Below are 24,058 nucleotides of genomic sequence, written 5' to 3' on the forward strand. Positions count from 1 at the left end.
CGGGGTTGGGTGGAGTGAGCCGGGACAGAAAGGCAGCGTTCCTCGGGACCGCGCTGGAGCGGGTGGGCGAAGACTGTACTGCGTAGACCCGCGGAAACTGGGGCGAGAAGAGTGAAGCGTGTTTGGGGTCATTCCTGGGTTTTGACTTGAATTTTCCCTGCACGATGAAACTGGGACCCTGGAGCGAACAGTACCGATGTGAAACGCTAACGTAACCCGGCTGGGTCCGTGGTGGGTGGAATGGGTGGGGAAGATGAAAGGGCTTGTATTAGGGCTACCATCCTAGGTGACCCACCCCCAGCAGTGGGTTTCCTTCAGGACCGCGGTAGGGTCCCTGGTGAGAGAATGAAACCCAAAACCCTGTGTCTTCATAGGTGGTTGGGGTGACGACCAGATAGTGGGGACCAGAGTCCTGGACTGGATGGACTAGGGACACTTTAGAATTTTGTTTGGGGCAAGACACCAACAGCCACTCCCTCTGCCCGGTACAATGCCCCTTTCTCATCCCGAGACCTTTAAATCCATGCAATTGCAGATATCCTCATGGACAAAGAATTTAGAGAAGGGGCAGCATTCACCCTTCCCCTCCACTCTACCAGGGAGGTAGGACAGGCCAAGGGCTGCTAGTGCTGGCTTCTCTGGCCAATAGAAAGGCTGGTCCAGGCTGAGTAGATTCACTGGACAAGCTGATTTAACCAGGGAGTGAAGCCAGATAGTTCCTTAAGACTCAGGTGTGAGGAGTGGTTTGCATGGGGGGAGGAGGGGAGGGGTACGGGAAGGTGAATTGCTGGGGCACAGCAATCCCTCTGCTTTCATGGCTACCCCTGCTCTCCACTTGGGTACCCCCACAGACCAGGGGTTGCACTCCCCAAAATGGTTTGACAGAGAAAGGCAGCCAGCCAGGGGTTGTTCTGGCCAGAGAAAGGGTTCATAGTGACCAGCCTCTGTCCCTTGTCCCCCAGTTCAGACATTTCATGGCCTCCTGCCAGGAAGAGGAAGCCAGCACCTTGAGCCCCCACCAGGAAGAAGGGGAACTACATTCCCGGATAAGCCAGTGGAAACATACCTAAGGTGGGTCCCTGCTCCAGCCCCACCTCCCCAAGGAGGAGAACACTGGACCCCACTCTGAGTTCTGCGCCAACTCCCTGGTGCTGGGACTGAGGCAGCTGCCTGTTTGGAGACCCTGTGTGGCTCTGCCACCGTGAGACACATGCCCCACAGTGAACACCGAAGACTAGTTAAACCCTTTCTTCTGGGCCATCATCCACCCTCCATTAAAGCCTTGGGACTGACATGCCCCACCCTCACAAAACCTCCAGGTCTACTGGCCTTCCTCTTGGTTGCTGATGTGCTGGCTGGGGAGGGGTCTGGGTACCTCAGCCTCATCTTTGCTGTATCAGTCAGGGGCTAGCCGGGCTTCCACCTCTGCAGAGGGGCCCCACACTCCCAAGATGATGGGAGAATGTGGGGGCTGGACCTGGCAAAGCCCCAGTGCACTTCCACTGGGTTATGGGAGTCGTGGTGGCTCAGGGTTCCCAAAGGTTGAGGGTCTAGATAGGGGAGAGAGAACTTTGCTCAGAGTTCTCAGAGGGTATTTCTGTGGGAGGGAGGAGAGAGCTGAGTGTGACCTCAGTTTCTCCCTCACCACCCTTCCCCACCAGGTCTGCTGCATGCTCAACACCTGGGGCATCCTCCTCTACCTGCGGCTGCCTTGGATCACTGCTCAGGTGGGCATAGGCGTGAGCTCAGGGCTCTGCTGGGCAGTAGGAAGGGATTACAAGATTCGGCCTGAGTGAATTAAAAGGGCCCACTCCTGCCCTGGCTGGTTTGGCTCAGTGGATAGAGCGTCGGCCTGCAGACTGAAGGGTCCTGGGTTTGATTCCAGTCAAGGGCACATGCCCAGGTTGCAGGCGTGAGCCCCAGTAGGGGGCGTGCAGCAGGCACCCAATCAATGATTCTTTCTCATCATTGATGTTTCTATCTCTTTCTCCCTCTCCCTTCCTCTCTGAAATCAATAAAAATATATTAAAAATGAATAAAGGGGCCCACTCTTATCCCCACCACAGGGCTCACATGGCTCATTATCCTGCTCTCAGCTTCAGTCACTACCATCACCAGCCTGTCTATCTCACCATCTCCACTGTGGCAAAGTCAAGGCTGATGTCTTACCACTAGGTTATCTCAGGGCCTGTAAGGAATCGCTGAGACCACAGACTGTCCTGATCAGGTGACATGTACTTTCTTTTTTATCTCATACAGATTGGGTCCCAGACTTGAAAGCTCCTTCAGGATCATTTTTACTTTTCTCAACCCAGTAGCTGTGGCTTTGCACATGGCAGGCTTCGTGGACACCCTTTGGACCTGCTCTGAGTACTGCCCATCCCCGCCCTTGGTGCATCCTTTCTCAAGTCAGCTGACCACCAGCCTGCATTTTTTGTGACTCTAGCCTGGGCGAGTCATTTTAAGAATCAGATGGAGGCATCAAATTGGTCAGTTAAGTCTCCATGACCCCTACCTCTGTGTTCTACACTTCTAGAAGCATGGGGTGCAGCTGCAAAATATGGATCCTGAAAATGAATTGTAGGTGGTGGGCATGGCGACTGTGACCATCTTTCTGGGCATGGGAGTCTAAGACAGGTGCTGGAATTGAAGTCGGGGACGGGGAGAAGGCTGAGGGGATGGCTGTGAGATCTGGACAGATCTGGGAGGGGCCAAATGTGGGGAGATGTATGTTTGTATGTATGTGTGTATGTAGCTGGCAGAGCTGATTTCCAGGGACCCAGATCTGAAACTGAACAGTTTTGCTGGAAGAAACTCCACATGTCAGTTCTTGAAGGGGAAAGTAGGACTCATTCTGAGGATCTGTTGGGATGAGCACCAGATAAGACTATCAGATGAGAAATTCTGTTTCTTGCTCCCAGATATTTATAATCTTGAGATTCACCTCTCTGGAATGGGAAGGGACTCTGCTGTTTGAGGCAAGAAGAAAAAGGACTTCCATTTAGCCACACTCATGGAAAAGACTGGTGGGAAAGGAGGGGAGAGTGAAGATGGGACAAAGAAAGAAAGGAGGTGAAGTAGATTGTTACTCCTTTCCTTCCACTCACATTTCTCCTTTTTTTTTTCTTCACTCATGGTATTTTAGGTCCAAATTATCTTCTTCCTGATCCTCCTCTATCAGCTACCAGCTTGCAACATTCCTCCCACAAACCCCAGCCACTGGCTTCTTTGAGTACCAAGGTGAGATAGTGGGAAGATGGCTGAGAAATGAGAATTGCACTAAGGGAATGAATGTCTCCCCTTGGAGCAGGGACCTCATTAGCCCAAACCTCTTCAGAAAAGACCCCTTGACTTCTAATTTTGTATTCAATTTGCAAACTGACCATCAGACCACTCGAAGTCCTGTAAGTTCCTAGGCTAGCAAGTTTGCAAAATTCCCTTATTCTTTCCACCATCACCTAAGTTACAGGCACTAAACTGAGTAGAGGGGTAATAATCTTGGCTGAATGAAGGGAAGCCAGAGATACTCTTTAAAACCCCATCTTTTCTCCCTGCATTTTTATGTTGGAAGCATTTTCTTGGGAAATAATGGCATGGTCTGGAGGACAGTTTCTTTGGTATGTTTCCCATCTTCTCTTTAGCCATGGAGTATTCATTGGGACCAATCTCTGGGGACCTCAAGGTGAGAAGGATGTCTAGGCATAAAGCATATTCTTCCTCTTCACTAATGGTTCAACTTTTGTTATCAGAACCCTGCGACAGCTCTCCCCAAAGGAACCCTCTTTGTCACACTTTCTTACCTCCATCGGTAAGGCCCTCCACTCCTGCCTTCTATCCAGAATAAACTAGTGTCCTAGTTTCTGCCTCTCTGAGGTGCTAGGGTATAAGTGATGAAAAGGGAAAGAGCACTGTCCTACTCAGTGAGCCTGACCAACATGCAGGACCATGTCAAGAACTTCCGGTGAGGGAGTCTCTAGACCAGGGTTTGAAAACTGATAGCCTCTGAATTGGATCTTGCCTTCAGATGAATTTGGTTCAGATTGCACAGCATTTACAATTAAAAAGAATTAATTGGCAACATTTAACATACACCTGGTAGTCTTGACCTCCATCACATACGACATACTTATCTGGTGCCAGGGAGCTGCTGTCCCATGGGACAGGGCAGGTGCTCTCCAGCCCTGGTGATTTTGTGCAGGTCTTCACAAGAACATGAATCTTTTAATCTGTGGGAATGTGGTCTTGGTAAGAGAAGAAAGGACTCTCAGTAGGAAGGGACTAAGTACAGGGAAGAAAAAGGGGTGGGGAGATCAACATGTCAGTGAGTGAGTTCAGAGAACTTAGAGAGTAGTGAGGGTTGTTGGTAGAAGGATGCTTTAAGGAAGGGACAGTCACAGCCTACATTTCTGCCTCCCACTCTTAGGAGCCCCAAGCCATTCAAGGTTCTGAGAATTATGTCAACTGGCTAAATGTCTGGAAGATTCATTCCTTCTATATAGTCATATCTAACTCCAGGCTATGTTCTAGGGCCCAAAGCCTCATGCAGGTCAGCCTGCCAAACTGCATCATTGTTGCCCTGTGCCCAATGTCACCCCCACCCCCTTCTTTCCTCGTTGCTTCCCTTTCACATCACAGATTTGGGCCAGCTGAAGCCCAATGTACTAGTCTTGGAATATAAGCAAAATTGGCAGGAGGTGCTGATATCAGCTGTGGAGGACTATGTTGGCATTTTATAGCAAGTGGAGGGTGGAGGGCATAGGGAGGTGAAGATGGGCTTAGAAATGGTCAGAAACCAGGGGAAGAGGAAATGTAATCATGGTGAAAGCCTGTTCCCTCCAGCTGCCAAGCAGTACCTGTGTCCCCAGGAAGGGGAGCTCCCCTTTCTTCAGCTCTTATTCTTAATCTCCTTTTTTCCTAATAAAGGACTTTGACTACAACTATGATGTCTGCCTCTTAAGGATGCCACAGGGGTTAAGCCTGGCTATCCAACATCATCGAAGTGTGTCAAAAAGGGATGGGCCTAAGCGAAGGATAAGGTGTCAAAACTGGTGTGTAGAGATTGGCTGTCAAACAGTGTGACAGGAGGTAAGTGTACTTATTTAGTTACCAAGACTTGAGTCTTAGGTAACACAATGTGAGAAAAATGAACTTTGCTTTGAAGTTCCTACCTGTTATAATAAGTTCTCCTGAAACCTTAGGAATGGGGGGAAGCTTTAAAGTTATCTCCTAAATTCAGGTGGCAGGAATGTGGATGAAGAAATACAGTAGCAGGGTGAGGGTGAGCTGGAGTGTGGTCAGGAAGGGGTATGACCCAATACCAGAACAGGGTTTCTGAAAGTACTCCAATTCTAATAATAGCATACATCTATACTTGATCTTAGCCAAAGGCTGAGAAGCAATTAATAGCACACATTTAAATAGCTTACACTTGGGGTGTCCTCATTGATTGGGTGGGCTCCAGGAAGGATGCAACAAGACATTTTCTGTTATACCCCTACCTTTCTCAGTAAATCCAAGGTTTTTGGATACCACAGGAATGGATTCTCAGAAGGGAGAGGAGACCAATTCTAAAACAGATCCTGTTTTAGGGGAAATAGATTTGGGGAGTGAGGAAGGGAAGAGCAAGGAACCCAGTAAAGTGAACACAAAAAGGAATGTGAAAGAAGCTACATGACATTTCTCTGGCATAGCAACCGTTTTCTTCTGGGAGGGGGAAGGTCTGATATTGAGTTGGGGGCAATTGCTAAGCTGGATAAGGAATTTGTCTTGTTCTTGTCCTTCCTCTTCTTGGGTAGTATCTTTACACTGGCAGCCTCAAATCTCATTCCAGTCCAAGCAGGGCCAGTGGACATGTACTGGCTCAGTGATGATGGAGGTAGGGACTCTTGCTAAAAAGCCCAACTCTTCTTCAAGTTCCAGAAGGGAGGGTCGGGATATAAAGTTGAGGGAGGACTTGAGAACAAGCTGCATATACAAAGTACCCAATACCCTTCTCCCACCTCTGAGGCCATCACAGCGTGCTCCCTTGTCCCTAGGAGAAGGCAGGTGGGGAGGCTACCCATTTGCTCTCTTATAGTCAGAGGGCTGACTGTGCTGATCTACTTACTGGCTCCCCCAAAAAAATGGGATGTCCTGTGACAGTTTTTGTGAGAAGTCCCCCTGAGCAGCTGGAGGAGAAACACCAGGAGTAAGCACGACACAAAAACCCAAGGTTATGGCCTAAAATACAAAAGACAGGAAGGGGAGGAGAGGGTACTGGGCCACTTGTTGCAGATGAAGGGATAGAAAAAGCTATGAAATGTAGGCAAAATGTCCAGTTCCTCTCTTGTCTTGCCCTAGGATACGTTCATCATCACAAGGTTCAGGCTTGGCTTCCAACATGTGCCCACTACCTGAGCTCACAGGCGAACCTCAAGAGATGTGGTCAGAACCAACCCCCCACCCCCAACACTTCTCCCCTTCTTCTTCATAGCTAAGTACCTATAGGAGCAAGTAAGTGTCGGACAAGCTACACTTTCACTGAATACTTTGGCAAACAAAAGGAGAGAGGGGGAGGAAGAGCCGGAATCTGATGAAACAGGACTGCAGTGGGAGTGCTGGCTGAGGGAAAAGAGAAGCTATAGAAAAGGGACTGACAATGGCATTTAACTTGTCCTCTGCTTCTTCCTAGCCATATGATTGGAGTGGCAAATGTGTCTTCATGAAGTCCTATGGCAATGTTTCCTCAGGGTGTTGCCCTCAGTCATGTGAGTCTGGGAAAATTCCAAACTGTAGGGCATAGATGCTAGGATAGGACCAGTCCAATGGCTAAACTGAGGAACAGCACCCGAACTCCCTCAGTCAGCCTGCCCTGGGCCTGACCCTCCCCAACCCCCACTGCTTCGTTCCTGTTAATCAGCAGGACACACTGAGCCTGTAGGAGACTCAGGAGACTGAGCTAAAAGGAGGACCCCATTATTAGGACTCACAAAGCCATGATTTTAGTCTCTTGGCTCCACAAATGTTAAGACGATTCTTGGGAAGCCTCAAGCAAGAGCCCAGTCCAACCAGAGTGGCTCAGTGATTGAGCGTCAACCTATGAACCAGGAGGTCAAGATTCAATTACCGGTTCAGTCCCCGGTGGGTGGCATGCAGGAGGCAGCTGATTGATTCTCTCATCCTTGATGTTTCTATCTCTTTCTACCTCTCTGAAATCAATAAAAATACATTAAAAAAAAAAAAGCAAGCACCCAAAGCTTGCTAAGGTAAGAATGCCCCTACTACAGTGCCAAAGGTCCTCCCTTCAAGTTCCATTCCACCCCATAATATTAATAAAAAATTACACATAAATACCCAAGGCAAATGTTAATAACTCACTTGATTCCCAATTATTAAATTAACTGCCCAAGCCTAGAGAAGCAGAGATCATTCCTGTTCTCAAATATATTTGAAGGAAACTTATCTTCTTTCTACTTGTATCCCGAACACTCTATCTTCCATGCCAAAGTTTCTGATTTTAAACTTCATTATCTTAATGCATTTTCAACCCATTTATGTGTCTCTTCTTTGTAAATAAAAGTGTTTGTCACTACTTTCTACTTAGTAATCAGAAACTTACTCTTTTCCCAAGCTCATATAATCCCAATTCTTTTTTATTTTTGCCTGTCTTACTTTACAGTCCTTTGATTACCTCCCCATCAACTTATTCATCCCTCGGCAAATACTGATTGAATGGCCATTCTAAGTACTGGAAGATAATATGGCAATGAATAAAATAAGATAATCCCCTCCTCTCATGGAGTTTCTTTTTTAAAATTTATTCTTAATTATAGTTAACACACAATATTATATTACTTTCTGCTGTACAACATAGTGATTAGATATATACCTCAAGAAGTGATCATCCTGAAAGCTTATATTCTAATGGGAGGAGACAAGCAATGATCATAAGACCATTAGATTAGAAGGTGGTAAGTGCTATGAAGAGAAAGAAAACAGGGAAGAGAGCTAGAAAGTGTTGGAGGAGTGCAATTTTAAGTAGGGTTGTCAGAAGACCTCACTAAAAGAAGAAGAAAAAGCTAAGCAAAGACTTAAAGACTCTGATGGAATAAGCTACATCTGGAGGAAGAGCTTTCCAGGCAGGAGCAAGAAATATAAAGACCTTGAGGGGTGGGCACACCTTCGGTGTTGAAGAAAAACAAAAAGGCAAATATTGCCAGAGCAAAGTGAGTAAGGTGAGTAACAGGAAGCAAGGTCAAGCAATAAGTGGGGAAGGGTGGGACCGCTCATGGAAGGTCTCACAGACCTTTAAAGGACTCTGGTTTTTCCTCTAATATAGAAAAACACGGAAGGTTTTGAGTGTGACTGACACAATCTGCCTTTCATATTAACACTATTCACTCTGGTTGCTGTGATGAGAACTGACTGTAAGTGGGCAATGGTCAAAGCAGATAGACCAGTTACTGCAGTAATTCTGATTTTGTCTTGGGTTGGGGCAGGGGAAGTGAAAAGAAATGGGATTCTGGATATATTCTCAAGGTAAAGGCAACATGATTTGATAAACTGGAGAAGATGAGAGAGGTGTCAAAGATAATACCAAAGTGCTATGACACAGAAGTTGTCATTAACTGCAATAGGAGACTGCAGCAGTAAGTTGGGAGAAAAAGAAGTTCAACTTCAACATGTCAAATTTGAGATGCCATCCAAATCCAGATGTCAATGGGCAACTAGATATTCAGGACAGAAGTCCAGGTTGGAGCTAAAAAATTGGTGTCATCCACATTAAAATAGTCTTAATGTAAAAGACTGAATGAGCCCTGGCAGGTTTGGCTCAGTGGATAGAGCGTTGGCCTGCAGACTGAAAGGTCCCAGGTTCAATTCTGGTCAGGGGCACATGCCTGGGTTGAGGCCTCGATCGCCAGTGGAAGGCATGCAGGAGGCAGCAGATCGATGATTCTCTCTCATCATTGATGTTTCTAGCTCTCGCTTCCTCTCCTTTTCTCTCTGAAATCAATAAAAAAATAATTTTAAAAAAGATCAGTATCTAAAAAAAGACTGAATGAAATCACTGCAGGTGTGTAGAAGTGGTCCAAGGACTGGACCCTAGAGTTACTAGGTTGTAGAGATCAGGAAAAACCAGAAAATGAGACTAAGAATAGTCAGTGAGTTAGGAGGCAACAAGAGTACATGTCCTAGCCAAATAAAGAAAATCTTTCAGAGGGAGTCAAATGCTGCTGACAGCTTGTGTAAGATGGGACAGAATGTGCCTTTAGGTTTGTCCAAGTCATTGGTGACCGTGATAAGAACAGTCTTGGTGGAATGGACTAAATAGGAAATTGGTGGGAATTGGTGGAGAGGAACTGGAGACAACTTTTAAGATGTTTTACTGTGGCATCTCTTTGGGAGCCTGAGCTCGGCTACCTGACAGCACTAGAGATGAGAATGAGTACCAGAGTGGGAATGTGGCCTCCCCAAAGTCGCAGAGTAATTGATAGAGCTAGAAAAGAACCTGAGCCTGAAACTGACGAGAGATCTTTCAGTTACACTCTTTGGAAGTAGCCTTGAGATCTTTGCAAATTATCTTGTGGGGAAAAATGCCTAAAGTCAAAAGAAGCCGGAAAGCTCCCCCAGATGGCTGGGAGTTGATTGAACCAACACTGGATGAATTAGATCAAAAGATGAGAGAAGGTGAAACAGAACCTCATGAGGGAAAGAGGAAAGTGTAATCTCTGTGGCCTATCTTCAGGATCCACCACCAGAAAACCCGCTATATTTTTTACCTCTTCTATAAGCAGAAAGCCATAAGCAGAGAACTATATGAATATTGTATTAAAGAAGGCTATGCAGACAAAAACCTGATTGCAAAACGGAAAAAGCAGGGTTATGAAAACTTATGCTGCCTGCGGTGCATTCAGACAAGGGACACCAATTTTGGGACAAATTGCATTTGCCGGGTTCCCAAAAGCAAGCTGGAAGTGGGCCGGATCATTGAGTGCACACACTGCGGCTGCCGGGGCTGCTCTGGCTGAGGCCCTCGGGCCCTGACCCCTTTCCACCCAGGACTTTGGACTGCTCAGGTTTCTGCCTGTCGTGACACCCCCTTTTCCTGATAGCAGCTCTTCTGGCAGAGCAGTGCCACAGGACCGAGTTGGAGCATGGTCTCTTGGTGTTCATCAGCTGTGATTTGTAGAAATAAAACTTTTAAACCTTAAAAAAAAAAAAAAGATGTTTTACTGTAAAATAGGGCCAAAAAATGGGAAGCTATTGGAAGTGGCAATGGGGTCTAGGGGTTCATGTATTTGTACGATAAGAAAAATGATAACATCTTTCTGTGCTGATAGAAGGTCCAGGAAAGAAAAGGAAATACTAACTAAAGAAAAGGAGGGAGAATTGTTGAGAGACATCCGTAAAAGCTAGAATATGGAGTGTACTGCTCAAGTTTTTGGAGAGAAGCAGTGTTTCCCAACCTTGACACCAATGGCATTTTTGCCCAGATAATTCTGTGTGGGGAGCTGTTCTGTGCATTGTAGGATATTTTGCAGCATCCCTGGCCACTGGCCAGTAACAGTGCCTCCCAGTTGAAAACCACTGGTATACAGTAACAGGAAGAAAAGCAGAGTATATGGGGTACAAGCACTGAGATAGTTAAATGTAGTGGTGGGAGCTTGTGAACATTTTCTGATTGTTTCTATTTTCTCTTTAAAATAGGAATCAAAGTAAGAGAATGAGGGGAGATGTAGGGAATATTGCTAGGTAGTCTAAAACACTCACTTAAGCCCTAACCGGTTTGGTTCAGTGGATAGAGTGTCGGCCTGCGGACTGAGGGTCCCAGGTTCGATTCCGGTCAAGGGCATGTACTTTGGTTGCGGGCACATCCCCAGTAAGGAGTGTGCAGGAGGCAGCTGATTGATATTTCTCTCTCATTGATGTTTCTATCTCTTTATCCCTCTCCCTTCCTCTCTGTAAAAATCAATAAAATATATTTAAAAAAAAATAAAATAAAGGACTCACTTAAGTTTCATGGTGATGGATTTAAAGTAAGACAAATTAACGTTTTGGCCACCCCTTTCCGCTGCAAGGGTCTAGGCGTAAAGTAGGTGAAGAGTTGACTATTACAGAGAGAGGCAAGGGAGGTGAGGTGTTTGCAACAAAGTGCTCATGATTAAAATTTAGATGGAAGAGGGAAATGAAGACACAGAGGGGATGAGGTCAGTGGAAAGGAAGATCAATCGATTATAGGTCCTGGTGAAAGGATGAATTGTTGGATTCAGTGCACTAAAGGGGATAAACTGGAAAGATCGGAGGTAATGGTGGGAGAGTGGGATATTTGGGAATGATTTATGAAGTGGTCGTAGGTCTAGAACAGTGGTCGGCAAACTCATTAGTCAACAGAGCCGCAGTTTGCCGACCACTGGTCTAGAATATGACCAAGGGAATGAACGGCTGAAGGGGGCTTAGAGGACAAAATCACCAAAGGAGCAAAAAACTGAGAGCATTAGAAAGTTAATCCACATGGATACTGAAATCAAGATTCATGACAGGAATGGTATTGACATGGTATAATCGAATGACAAGTGTTTCAAAGCTGAAGAGTGTTATGGATAAGAGAGAATAGTCTAAAAATGGTGTAAGGAAAAATGAGAAAAATTCACTGCCTCTAGGCCCAGTGGTACAATGGATGTGAGAGAAAACACCACCATTGGAGGTGGTAGCAGAAGCAGAGTCCTCAGGAGAAAGCAGGGCTCAGAGCAGCAATGTAAAGGGAACATTCAGAAGAGAGGCTAAGGGTGTAGGGAATTTTGTTAGTAACTGGCCATTAGTTGAAAAGAGCACAAAAGAATTCCAAAAGTTAGGAGAGGAAGGTAGATGGGGACAAAAAAGAGGGTGAAGAGTAATCGTTATTAGTCTAAAAGATGAGAGATGACTTGGTAGTTTGGGAATTCTTATGGTGATTGACATAAGACAAAGAGCATGATGACATTCTCACAAGGTTTGTGTATCTGGGGCCCCCCTTCAAGCCTGCCAATATAAGTGCATGTATGAGTGACAGTTTTATTCATTCTTTTATCTTCATCAGAGGATATGTTTTCATTGATTTTAGAGAGGGAGATTGAGGTGAGAGAGAAACATTGATTGGTTGCCTCCTGTACCAGGGATCGAACCAACAACCTAGGTATGTGTCCTAACAGGGAATCGAGCCCACATGTAACCTTTGTGTACAGGATGGCACTCCAAACAACTGAGCCACCTGGCCAGGGCAGGACAGTTTTATTCTTGAGTTTTAAATTAGTATGCAATTAGACCTGGCTCCAGGCTATTTTGAAGGAAGTCCTGAGCACCTATTTCAAAGAATTTAAATGAGACAATGAATGTAAAGCAGTTAGCACAAGGCCTGAAACTAAAATATTAGTTGTGATACCACTATTAAGGGGATGTTAGAAGAGGGCCTAAGACAGCCCCTCAATCTTTGCTTCAGAGTAGCAACACCCAAGGCTACACTGCTCTGACCTCTGCCTCCTTATCCACTCACACCACCACCACCAATTTATTAGTTCCATCTCTATATTGTTCCTAAAAAACACAAGCCCATTACCAACATACAAAACCAAAAATATCTTATTGCTGAGTCAACTTGAGGTTCCAATGATGGGAAGGGGAATCCACAGCCTGGCCAGGACTCCCATCAGGATGGAGATAATGGGCTCCACTTAGGGCACTATCTACTCTGATCCTGTTCACCTTGTCAGTCCCTCCAGGTGACTTCCACTTCATCTGTCCGATACCTGTGAAAAAACAGGAAAAACTTGGTGGATGGACTATCCTTTAACATCTTCCATTCTTCTCTGCTCTCATGATTCTGGACCCTCTGATGTATTGATTTTTGCCTACCTCCCATATAATCTTATCTACACCCTCCAAGGGGGTACTTACCTCTGCGTGACCCCAGATTCACTGAGGGGAGTCCTGTGTCCTGCCCGAAACATCTCCCAGCCAGCCTGGGCTATCATGGCTCCATTGTCAATGCAGAATCTGGGAAGGAAAAAGATAAGAAATTTGGGATCTGAAGGTAGAAAACTGTAGTAATTGGAGAAAAAAAATCAAGGACAAGGACCTTTACCTCTCATCTGTGGCAAAAAGCCGGGCTCCACGTTCCTGGCACATTGTCTCCATCATTTCCTGTAGCCTCATATTACCTATGATGAGGTGGTGGGTAGGATTTACTTAGTTTAGCTATTTCTCCAGTCTAGCTGTATGCCGCATGTGCATTTAATTAGGAAAGTGAAGTACGGGTCCTAGGGGGCAAGGATTGGGAAGCATAGGAGAAGAAATAAAACTAGTAATTTCCCCAAACCCTCAGATTTAAACTATCATGAGGAAGATGCACATGCCCAAGAATAGGAAGAGTCCAATGATACATACACCCCACACCTCCCACGACGAGGGCCTCCTGGGAGCCACAATGTGCCATGGCCCGCTCTGTGATCTCTACCAGCATTGCAAACACAGTTTCCTGTGGGGGACAGACAAGGAGAAAACATCAGAGGGAATCCCAACTTAGGCCCAGCTTTCTGTCCTAGCTTTTTACTCCATTACCTGTAGGGAGAAACACAGATCCTCAGGAGTACACTCGCCTGTGGCCAACATCCGCTGGGCTACATCCTATTATTAAAGGGGAAAAAAGAACTCATAAAACTCAAAACCAACCAAACAAACAACAAAATCAAAAAGTTGGCGGAGGGACCTGAAAATACACTTCTCCCACGATAACATATGAACAGCCAATAGGTATATGAAAAGATGTTCAACCTCACTGGTAATTAGGGAAATGCAAATCAAAACCACAATGAGCTACCACCTCACACCTGTTACAGTGGCTATTATCAACAAGACAAGCAATGACAAGTGATGGAGAGGTTGTGGAAAAAAGGGAACCCTCATTCACTGCTAGTAGGAATGCAGACTGGTACAACCACTATGGAAAGCAGTCTGGTGATTCCTCAAAAAATTAAGGATAAAGCTACCATATAACCCAGCAATCTCTCTCCTGCGTATATACCCGAAAAACTCAAAATCATGTATTCACAAAGATATATGCACCCCTATGTTCATTGCAGCATTATTCATGGTGGCCAAGATATGGAAACAACCAAAGAGCAAAGAGGACTGGATAAAGAAGATATGGTACATATACACAATAGAATACTACACAGTCACAAGAAAGGATGAAATACTGCCATTTGTAACAATATGGATGGACCCTGAGAATATTATGCTGGACCTGGAGAGCATTATGCTAAGGGAAATAAGCCAGTCAGAGAAAGATAAATATCACATGATCTCACTCATTTGTGGAATATAATGAACATAAACTGATGAACAAAAACAGATCCAGAGACAGAGAAGCATCGATCAGACCGTCAAACCTCAGGCAGGGGAGGGTGGGGGTAAGGAGGAGAGATCAACCAAAGGACTTGTATGCATGCATATAAACCTAACCAGTGGACACAGACACCAGGGGCGTGAGGGCATGAGCGGGGGATGTGGGAGGAGGGGGGAAGCAATGGGAGGATAAGGACACATATGTAATACCTTAATCAATAAAGAAAATAAAAAAGTAGTTTAAAAATAAGTCAGTCAGAAAAAGCTAAGAACTATATGATCTCACTCATATGTGGGATATAAAACTGAAACTCCTGCACACAAACAGCAGTGTGGTGGTTGCCAGAGGGGAAGCGGGGGGGAGGGGAGAAAAGGGTCCTAATATATGGTGAGAGAAGGTTTGACTTTGGGTGCTGGGCTCACAGTGCAAAATACAGATTTTGTAACATAGAAAGCCACACCTGAAACCTATTATGATCATGTCGACAAATGTCACCCCAATAAATTTAATTAGAAAAAAAAGTGGTGAGGAAACAAACAAATAAAACAATGAACAGTGGTTTGGCAGATGCCATGAGAATAAAAATTCGTGCACTTGGAGGATCACCATGTTTCACAATTCAATTGACCACACACTTTGTTCTTCATTGGTACCAAACTACAGAGTGGGCAGCATTCATTCAAGATTCAATAATTATGAATATCCTCCCACCACTCCCCACCCCTCCCGTACCCTGCTGCATTTCTCTTCATCACTTACCACTATGCAACCCTTTATATTTTATTATTTTCCCCTCTTCCCTTTTTGTTTTGTTTCTTTATCCAACTCCTGTTAGAATGCAAGCTCTGACCACCAGAGGGCAGACGCTGACGGGTAGGTTAGCTTGCTGCTGGGATCTGACCAATGGGGACTGGGGTGAGAGGGCCAGACACACCCTGGAGCCCTCCCTCGGTCCTTCCTGGCCGCCCCCATCACCGGCCAAGCCGAGGGACCCCATCCACGCATGAATCAAAGCATGGGGCCTCTAGTTCAATAAATATTTGCTGCCTGAATTTATTCAGCATCAAATATGGGCCAGTACTATGCTATATGCAGGAAATACAATGGTGAGCAAAACAGATATGCTTCATTAAAAAGCATGCAAGTGCCCGTCTTCTCACCTCTTCCACACTCACCTCAATGAAAGACAGGATCCCTGAGAATGAGACGTCCATTCCTTTTACAGTGTATGGCAGTTCAACTAGCTTCTTGCCTCTATGCGGGAGTACATGAGGCACTAAGCCTGTAGTCAGCTGGTTGCTCACCCTCCAAAGCCCCTCCCAAACCTCATTAATGTGTACATTAGAAAATGCCAGAAGCCCCACCAGCCAGCCTCTTTCCACCTTATGGCCCCTTACCGCTTTGCCATCTGTTCAATGTTGTAGCCTGGACTTGGGTCATTGGAAATCTAGCAGATAAAAAAAGATGATAAAGTCAGATATCCAGGAAGCATAAGAAGTGAATTTACTACTTTCTCCCTCCATTTCCATGGCTCCCCCAAAAGTCATCCACATCTTATGTTCTCTGCAGCCCAATGGCTTACCTTCAGCACTCGAGCAAAACGATCCAGACAATTACCCACAGCAATATCGATGGTTTCCCCAAAGATGCGGTAACGATGCTCTGAATATGCAATCACCTAAGGGTGATGAGGATGTCCATGAAAACCTCGTCTGTAAAGAGGAGTAGTTGGCTTTGGGGAAGAATATAGCAGAGGAGGATCAACATGGCCACTAGAGCGTCCAATAAGAAATAGAAAGTGCTTTGCCAAACTCTAAGAAGCTCACATATACCTTGAATATTCCCAGAGCAATATTCCCAGAGCATATACCTTGAATATTCCTAATCTATAAAGATGGTCAGAGCAGAAGCAAACTGTCACTTCAAATACGTTTTTCTAGCTTGGAGATTCCTGACATATCCCTTAAAAGCAGTCTTGACAGGGGACAGACTAAGGAACAGGCTTTCCTGCTTAAGACAGGGAACCAGAGTCCTTTTAGAGTATCCTATCAGGGCAGTACTATTTGTAAACATGAGAAGTAGTGGTAAAAAAAAAACCACCTCAAAAATCCCATATTGGGTCAGATTGATGGCTGATGCAACTCAACTCCGGCAATCAACTTATGTCCATTCTTCCTAAGTGACCAACTTCTAACACAGAAAACATAGAACCCACTAACACATATGCTTCATATTTTTGGCAGTGAGTGATTCCGAGGGACCAGATAAGTCTCTTTTCCCCTGGTGCTGCTCAGGATTTCTTTGCATTCTGATGTAGATTTTACTCGGCTGTCAAAAGGCTGGTGACAGCCTTGGCTGGGTGGCTCAGTTGGTTGGAGCATCAACCCGTGCGGCAAAAGGTTGGGGGTTCAATTCCCGGTCAAGGCACATACCTAGGTTATGGGTTCCGTCCCCAGTAGAGACAACCGATTGACGTTTGTTTCTTTCTCTCTCCTCCCACCTGCTTCCCTCTCTAAAAATCAATAAAACATATCCTTGGATAAAGATGAAAAAGAAAAAAAAAAGGCTAGTGACAAGAGGGGAAGGAAATTTTCCTGCCTTTGTCCTTCCTCCTTTTTTTTTGTTACTCCTCACCCGAGGATAGTTTTCCATGGATATATATATATATATATATATATATATATATATATATATGTATATATATATATATATATATATATATATATTTTTTTTTTTTAGAGAGAGTGAAAGGAAGGGGGAGAGACACACACAGGGAGAGAGAGAGAGACACATCGATTAGCTGCCTCCTGCTCCTGCCCTGACCAGGATCAGGGATTGAGCCTGCAACAGAGGTATGTGTCTTTGACCAGAAATAAACCCTAAGCCTCTTAACCCTTGTAAGCTTCCATTGCTACTTTCCACACCCCAAGTCCCTAACCTTGCATGTCATCCTTCAGGACTCACACAGATAAGTGCCCTCTACCTGTTAAAGTTCCCACATTATTTTCGTGGGAATGTGTGGTTCATCTTTAATAACTATTTCACACAATGATGTTTTAGAACATAACCCTTTCATAGGCTAAGACGATGACTATTTCTGACAATAACTCCATCAGGTGTTCTTTGGGAAAAAAGGTTGGAGTTCTCCAATCCCAACCTAAAAAGGTCTTATAAGGGACCCCAAACAACTATGCCTTCCCCTATAAACTTAAAATATCTTCAACCATTTATAAAGTGTTTTAAAAATTGTATGTTTACACCCTTAAAATAACAACTTCTATATATTTCTACCAGTAATGCAAACAAAACATATAATTGTCATAAAGAAACAAATCGTGTAGTGTCCTTTAGTTTTAATTGCTAAGATCTGTACAAGAATTAGCTTCAGAAAATGACATTGAAAATCCTTTATTTTGAGGGTTTCAATCCTTACCATTCTTTCATTTTCTAAGGAAATTCCTTATCTTTGTATATAAAAGTCATTTGATTCTGATTATCTTGCCCAAATCGGCACTGTTACAACTGTATTGTGGATTTTCTAGTGTGCCACAGTTTAGGTTCAAAGGAGCCCAGCTTTGTTTTTGCAGTTCCTGCCACTCAGGTAGAGCATGAAAGGTGCTGGTATTACAATTCCTTAGAAATTAAGAAGAAATGGTGCAGTCTGCTAAATACCTGTGTATTTCCTCCACTGACATACAGCACAGTTGGGCTGGTGGCTCCAGTGATGAGGCGGCCCATTTCAATGTGCCCTATACAGTGGTTCACTCCTAGCAATGGCTTATTCCACAGCTGGGCCACAGTACGGGCCACAACAGCCACAGAAACCAGTGGGGCACCCATGCCAGGGCCTAGGGAGATTGAAATGGGAGTTAGAATCCTTTAGAGATTGAGGAAGCAGGAAATATGAGAGACAGGGCTGAAGTAGTGATGGTAGCAGAGACAAACTGCAGGCTACTTTGATATAGCCAAGTTCCAGGTATATTCTTCCATTGCCCACCACTCACCCCGCCATACCTTTGGTGTAGGCAATGCAGTCAATATCCTGGGAGGTTAAGCCAGCCTCTGTTAGTGCCTCCTGCAGCAAGTCCAGGACAACAGCTCGGTGGTGCCTGGCAGTATCACCTGGAAGAAATCCTAGGGGATGAACAGAAGTCAGAGATCATAGGGGTTTTTTTTAGAAAAGGCAGACAGCAATCCAAGACGGGCGTTTTAGTAGTAGGAAGAGTCCCTTTCACTCTCCTCAAGCATCCTGTCTTCCAGGTGCTCAGACATACTATTGCCAGTCTGTTCAGCTAGGATGACCACCCCCTCCAAAATGCCCTTCTTCATATCCAACTTCTTCTCAGCCTTTAGGACTCAATCCAAGTGACACCTACCTCATATCCTTTGGTGATCTTCTCTATGATCCTACAAATCCTGTGCATCACCACAATACTGTATTTAACCATGCACAGTATTTTCATCATGAGTCTGTTTACTGTAACATCTTTGCCACAAGCATTTCCTCCACAAATATTTTTGCAGCACAAATACTTGGCTTTAAGGCAATTGCACAGTAAAAGATAAAATGGAAAATAATAGAGGGGCACTGAAACATGAAAAATTAATAAAATTAAAAACACTTTATTGTGAAAAATAAAAATACATTGTCTTCTAAGTCTTTTGTTTATAGTATTATAAGTTTTGCTTCTTGATTTCATCTCCTTGTTTGGCATCACATTTTTCCTTTTTCGCTATAATTCTTCCTTCATTAAGAGAGATATCAGTTTCAGCTAAAGAAATCAATATTTAAAAAAAATATATATTTTTTTATTGCTTTCAGAGAGGGACAGAGAGATAGAAACATCAATGATGATGAGAGAATCATTGATCAGCTGCCTCCTGTATGCCCCCTACTGGGGATCAAGACCGCAACCTGGGATGTGCCCTTGACAGGAATCGAACCTGGGACCAGTCCGCAGGCTGATGCTCTATCCATTTAGCCAAACCCGCCAGGGCAAAAGAAATCGGTAATTAATGAGCTCGAAGATTGTTGTGAATTAGTAGCTGCCTCTTTTGTATTTGCTATTGTTTGGTAAACTTTTGGTTTTGATGGGTGGGAGGGAAGATTGCTCACAAACGACTTGCAAACTGATAAATTATCACTTTCTAGTATAGTATGCAATCTGACTTTCACATAGCTGTGCAATATGGCTTATACATAGTTGTTATCATCCACTATTTGAAGATTACCATATCTACTCATCATTCTAGAGACCATTATGAGGACTATGATTTCTTTAATATAAAAATGGAAGTAACTGCAACAATTTCCTCAACGGAGAAATGAAACCACTGTCAATTACCTGAAATGCATTAAATCTGCCAAATGTTAACCAAACTGTCAACCAGTTATTTTGTCTTTTATAGTGTAATTGCCTTAAGGTCAATGGGTTGTGCAGTGAAAATGTTTGTGGCAAAAATACTTAGAACTGCATGTAACAATTATAGCATTATGATTACCTGTAGTTTCCCCAGTTCAACTGTGAGCGTCTCAGAACATTGGCCCTTTTATTCATCTTTGCATTCCTATTGCTAAAATGCCTAGAAAAGTGAGTGCTAAACATACATATAGTATTTTTAATGAGTAACCTGTCACAACATCACCTGCTCAGGGAGCCTTTTCGGGTACACACAAGTCAGTTGCCCTCTCCTACACACATACAGGTGATTTGGGAGAGGGTAGGCATGATATAACATCATAACTTACAAATAATATTTATTAAAAGTTGTAATGTGACAGGTACTTTAATTCTCAAGATCCCATGATGCAGGTATTAGTCCCATTTTAAGAGTAAAGACTTCCCAAAACACATATTGGCCATGAATACTGTAAAGCCAGCCAGTTCTGTCTGATACCTAAACTGGGACTCTTTACACTCATTCTGGAATTTTTGATTACATCTATATGCTATACTATTTATCATACTGTAAAGTTCGGTTTACATGTCGATCTCCATAGCAGGCTCGTCACATCTCATTTTGTATGCAACTATTTTTGTACCCAACAGTTAGCTGACTGACTCTTAGCACATAAAAGGCACTCAATAAAAGCTGAACGAACCCTGAAGATCCAGGTACAAGTGCCTGTGACTCATATGCATCAGCTTTGTGACGTCAATAGACGTCACATAACCTCAGAGCCTCGAATCAAAAACCCTATGAGGGGACAATGCGCTCCACGCCCCACTTCGCTAGTGTTTAGGAAGATGGAAAATGATGTTGGGCGGGGCAGCGCGCTGCCAACTTTTTAAGTTCCCTACTCACCCGTGCCCGGAGGCGTGACGTAAGTGCGCCGCGGGTTTGCCAGCACCGCGCCATCCCGCACCACTCCTACACCAATCTTGTTGGCGCTGCCTTCAAAGCCCAGTACAGTGGGCATGGCCGAAGCGGGGAGAAAACACCCGCAGGGTCCTGGCTAACACTGCGGCCGCGGAACCCTCACCGCTCCGTGTGCAGAGGAAGGAGCCCGCAGCAGCTAAGTGGCGGAACGCACACTGACTGGCGCCTAACAACTCCGCAGGTCGCGCCGTCCCGCCCCCGTCGTCACGGCGACCCGTCAAGGCCCCTTCAAGAACCTGTCCTCCTAACTGCCAGGGACGCTGAGCCGGCATCCGCTCCTTGCACGCCTAACCGCTCCTGTGCCTCTCTCCGGTGGTCCAGCCCAGCCTTCCCCACTGACTGTTTTTCTCTCTTGCACAGCGCTGGGATCTTCGGTCGGGGTGGCAGGAGGAGTCGTGCAGCGGGCACACGGATAAACAGTCCGAGAATGGAGGGCTGGGGCCTTCAGTCGCCTGGAGACTTTGGAGAAGGGAGGGCCTAGGTTCTCCGTCACGTGGTGCCAGACAGACTAATCGCCGGCATTCCTGCGCTACGCGGTGATACCCCGGGTCACGTGACCACGCCAGTTACCCACGTGGGGGCACAGCGTGCTCCCTTCTTTGTGCTCGGGTAAGAAGGATCCCGGCGGCAACTTTAGCAGGTCAGATACCGGGTTGCTGTTCTTTTGACCATCACAAGGGCTTTTCTGGACGTCTGATCGGCTAGCGTAAGCCGGGATCCTTGATTAAGGCCCTCGGTTGGCCTGAGGGAAGATCTTGTGGGAGGGTACATAGATCACTGTGGAATGATCTAGCGTTGTGGGTGAGGGGCTAATGAGCCTATGGCGCAGGGCGGCGGGGAAGGGATTCAGACTTAACGCGCAGCTCTCGGGAGGAGCCTTTTCCTCAGCGTTAGCTGCCTTCACCATTTATTTGCATCTGTAGGCAAGGCGGGGAAAATACTGCTCCGCAGGGCGACGTGGTGCAAGAGGGCGTGCGTTTCAGTGATGCCGAAGCGTGGGAAAAAGGGAGTGGTGGCTGAAGACGGGGAAGAGCCCAAGATTGGTAAGAGTGAAATGAGCCCCTCTCCCTAGGGCCTAGAGGCTGTGATGGTGGTGCTTCTAATTTATTCGATAAACGGGAAGTACGGACCGACGCACCACATTTTTGCAGTTTGAAGAACTCGCGGCAACTGCAGGCTCTCAGTGGGCCTATAGTTAACCCCGGATGAAAGTTGGTTACCGCCAACTTTTATCACTATGTACTACTTATTTTATAGAACCAGAGGCCAAGAAGCGTAAGGCGGGAGCAGGAGCAAAGAAAAATGAAAAAGAGGCAGCAGGAGAGGGGTCAGTCCTGTATGAGGACCCCCCAGATCAGAAAACCTCGCCCAGTGGCAAATCAGCCACCCTCAAGATCTGCTCCTGGAATGTGGATGGGCTTCGAGCCTGGATTAAGAAGAAAGGATTAGATGTGAGTGGAAATCAAGGAGGGGAAATAGATAGTCTTTAGTATTGAATGATCTTAGGGTTTAATTACCTTTTCCCATTTTAGTACCTACGTACCTACCACGAAGGTTTATTTTTTTATAGTTTTTTTTTTTTTTGTGGGAGAGGTATAAGGAGGGGCTTCACCAAGTCATACCAACCATTTCTTGCCTGTCCATTCCATTGCCATTGTCTTAAACGTTTAACGTTTTCATCTCTTCCCCAGCATATTGAAAAAATCTTACTGGACTTGCTCCATGTTTATCTCCAGCGTATTTTGTTTTTAAATAACTAGTACTTACACAATGCAATTCACAGATGCTATATTATATAATTGTACTATTGAAACATACAATCTTACTGGCCAATATCACCCCAATAAAATTTAAAAAACGAAATAAGTAACTAATGCTTTAAAAATCTTAGCTAGCCACTCCCTATAGAAAAAAACACAATCTCCACCGGGATGTATGTAAGCCTTCTTCCATTAGTTACCAGTTATCTAATTGCTTATTGTGCTAGACTGTTACACTCCTTATGCACAGGGACCCTGCCTCCTGTTATGTCTAGTACTTAGCACAGATTCAATAAATATCTGCTGTATTGATACTATCTTTTACACCTTTCATTTTACTCAGTGGGTAAAGGAAGAAGCCCCAGATATCCTGTGCTTGCAAGAGACCAAATGTTCAGAGAATAAACTACCAGGTGAACTTCAAGAGCTGCCTGGACTATCCCATCAGTACTGGTCTGCTCCTTCAGACAAGGAAGGGTACAGTGGTGTGGGCCTACTCTCTCGCCAGTGCCCGCTCAAGGTCTCATATGGCATTGGTGAGAGCCTACTGATTCCTAATGCCTGCGCACTTTCTAATTGCCAATACCCCACTCCAGCCCCAATTCTTGATTCCTTTATTCTCTACTTTCCCTTTGCTTATTTATACTTTCATTAAAAACATTTGTTTTCCCCTTATGCTTTTTTGCACTGATACTGTTTCATATCTCTAGGCGAGGAGGAACATGATCAGGAAGGCCGAGTGATTGTGGCTGAATATGACGCGTTTGTGCTGGTAACAGCCTATGTACCTAACGCAGGCCGAGGTCTGGTGCGCCTGGAGTACCGACAGCGCTGGGATGAAGCCTTTCGCAAGTTCCTGAAGGACGTGGCTTCCCGCAAGCCCCTTGTGCTGTGTGGGGACCTCAATGTGGCTCATGAAGAGATTGACCTTCGCAACCCCAAGGGAAACAAAAAGAATGCTGGCTTCACCCCACAAGAGCGGCAAGGCTTTGGGGAATTGCTGAAGGCTGTGCCACTGGCTGACAGTTTCCGGCACCTCTACCCCAACACCGCCTATGCCTATACCTTTTGGACCTACATGATGAATGCTCGATCTAAAAACGTTGGTTGGCGCCTTGATTACTTTCTGGTGTCTCATTCTCTGTTACCTGCATTGTGTGACAGCAAGATCCGTTCCAAGGCTTTGGGCAGTGACCACTGTCCCATCACCCTATACCTAGCACTGTGATACCTCCCCCAAATCATTTTAAGCCTGGGAAATAAGCCCCTAAATTAGCTTTAAACTTCTTTGCTTTCAAGAGAATTCTGCACTGTATTTCCCTTCAGCCAGGCTCCTAGTGACAGATGGGCTTCCTTTAAGCCCAAGGTTTTGTTTTTTTTGGTGGTGAGGGTTTTTTTCTTCCTTTTTTTTTTTTTTTTAACATTAAACAAGCTACTGATGACTTCCTTTGAACTGTCCATGTGAAAATAAAGAGTCATAGTTTCAGCCTTGCTGTCTTTGTATTCCACCCCTCTGTGGAGCTACAAATTCCCCTCCTCATTTTTGTCTTACATACAG

The 24,058-nt window shown here is 45.1% G+C and overlaps 2 protein-coding genes and 1 pseudogene across 8 annotated transcripts; 2 read left to right on the forward strand and 1 right to left on the reverse strand.

Moving 5' to 3' along the window:
- Positions 1 to 42: 42 nt before the first annotated feature.
- Positions 43 to 21,250, reverse strand: OSGEP (O-sialoglycoprotein endopeptidase). Of its 4 annotated transcripts, none has more exons than XM_080680573.1 (12): positions 20,666 to 21,250; positions 18,374 to 18,493; positions 18,032 to 18,207; positions 15,942 to 16,037; positions 15,757 to 15,806; positions 15,535 to 15,613; positions 13,573 to 13,638; positions 13,399 to 13,489; positions 13,097 to 13,172; positions 12,910 to 13,008; positions 12,718 to 12,761; positions 43 to 97 (listed from the first exon to the last, which is right to left on the reverse strand). In XM_080680573.1, the coding sequence occupies exons 1-11, from the start codon at positions 20,778 to 20,780 to the stop codon at positions 12,722 to 12,724; spliced, it is 1,008 nt and encodes a 335-aa protein (XP_080536699.1). In that variant the 5' UTR covers positions 20,781 to 21,250; the 3' UTR covers positions 43 to 97; positions 12,718 to 12,721. The 4 variants fall into 4 exon arrangements, with proteins under 4 accessions (XP_080536699.1, XP_080536697.1, XP_080536696.1 ...); XM_080680571.1 differs by lacking the exon at positions 43 to 97 and adding an exon at positions 7,791 to 10,185; XM_080680570.1 differs by lacking the exon at positions 43 to 97 and adding an exon at positions 11,912 to 12,317.
- LOC308254686 (protein BUD31 homolog) lies at positions 9,573 to 10,007 on the forward strand (annotated as a pseudogene). The gene has a single exon. The product of its transcript is annotated as a protein BUD31 homolog (transcript).
- Positions 21,145 to 23,986, forward strand: APEX1 (apurinic/apyrimidinic endodeoxyribonuclease 1). Of its 3 annotated transcripts, none has more exons than XM_080680632.1 (5): positions 21,145 to 21,349; positions 21,664 to 21,783; positions 21,998 to 22,191; positions 22,844 to 23,036; positions 23,211 to 23,986. In XM_080680632.1, exons 2-5 carry the CDS (start codon positions 21,726 to 21,728, stop codon positions 23,726 to 23,728), a joined length of 963 nt encoding a protein of 320 aa, XP_080536758.1. In that variant the 5' UTR covers positions 21,145 to 21,349; positions 21,664 to 21,725; the 3' UTR covers positions 23,729 to 23,986. The 3 variants fall into 3 exon arrangements, with proteins under 3 accessions (XP_080536758.1, XP_080536756.1, XP_080536757.1); XM_080680630.1 differs by having other exon boundaries at positions 21,293 to 21,380; XM_080680631.1 differs by having other exon boundaries at positions 21,296 to 21,446.
- The last annotated feature ends 72 nt before the right edge of the window (positions 23,987 to 24,058 follow it).

Source organism: Plecotus auritus (genome assembly GCF_963455305.1).
Source record: "Plecotus auritus genome assembly, chromosome: 1".
Lineage (NCBI taxonomy): Eukaryota > Metazoa > Chordata > Mammalia > Chiroptera > Vespertilionidae > Plecotus > Plecotus auritus.

What these genes read in the sequence shown, in the direction of transcription:
- APEX1 (XM_080680632.1), top strand. Translation starts at nt 21,726, where the DNA reads ATGCCGAAGCGTGGGAAAAAGGGAGTGGTGGCTGAAGACGGGGAAGAG. An exon ending in CGGGGAAGAGCCCAAGATTG is followed by an intron (nt 21,784 to 21,997) that starts GTAAGAGTGAAA and finishes CTTATTTTATAG; the next exon opens with AACCAGAGGCCAAGAAGCGT. An exon ending in CAAGGTCTCATATGGCATTG is followed by an intron (nt 23,037 to 23,210) that starts GTGAGAGCCTAC and finishes TCATATCTCTAG; the next exon opens with GCGAGGAGGAACATGATCAG.
- OSGEP (XM_080680573.1), bottom strand. Translation starts at nt 20,780, where the DNA reads ATGCCCACTGTACTGGGCTTTGAAGGCAGCGCCAACAAGATTGGTGTA. An exon ending in GTTTTGCTCGAGTGCTGAAG is followed by an intron (nt 15,807 to 15,941) that starts GTAAGCCATTGG and finishes TTTATCTGCTAG; the next exon opens with ATTTCCAATGACCCAAGTCC. An exon ending in ATTGAACAGATGGCAAAGCG is followed by an intron (nt 15,614 to 15,756) that starts GTAAGGGGCCAT and finishes ACTCCCGCATAG; the next exon opens with AGGCAAGAAGCTAGTTGAAC.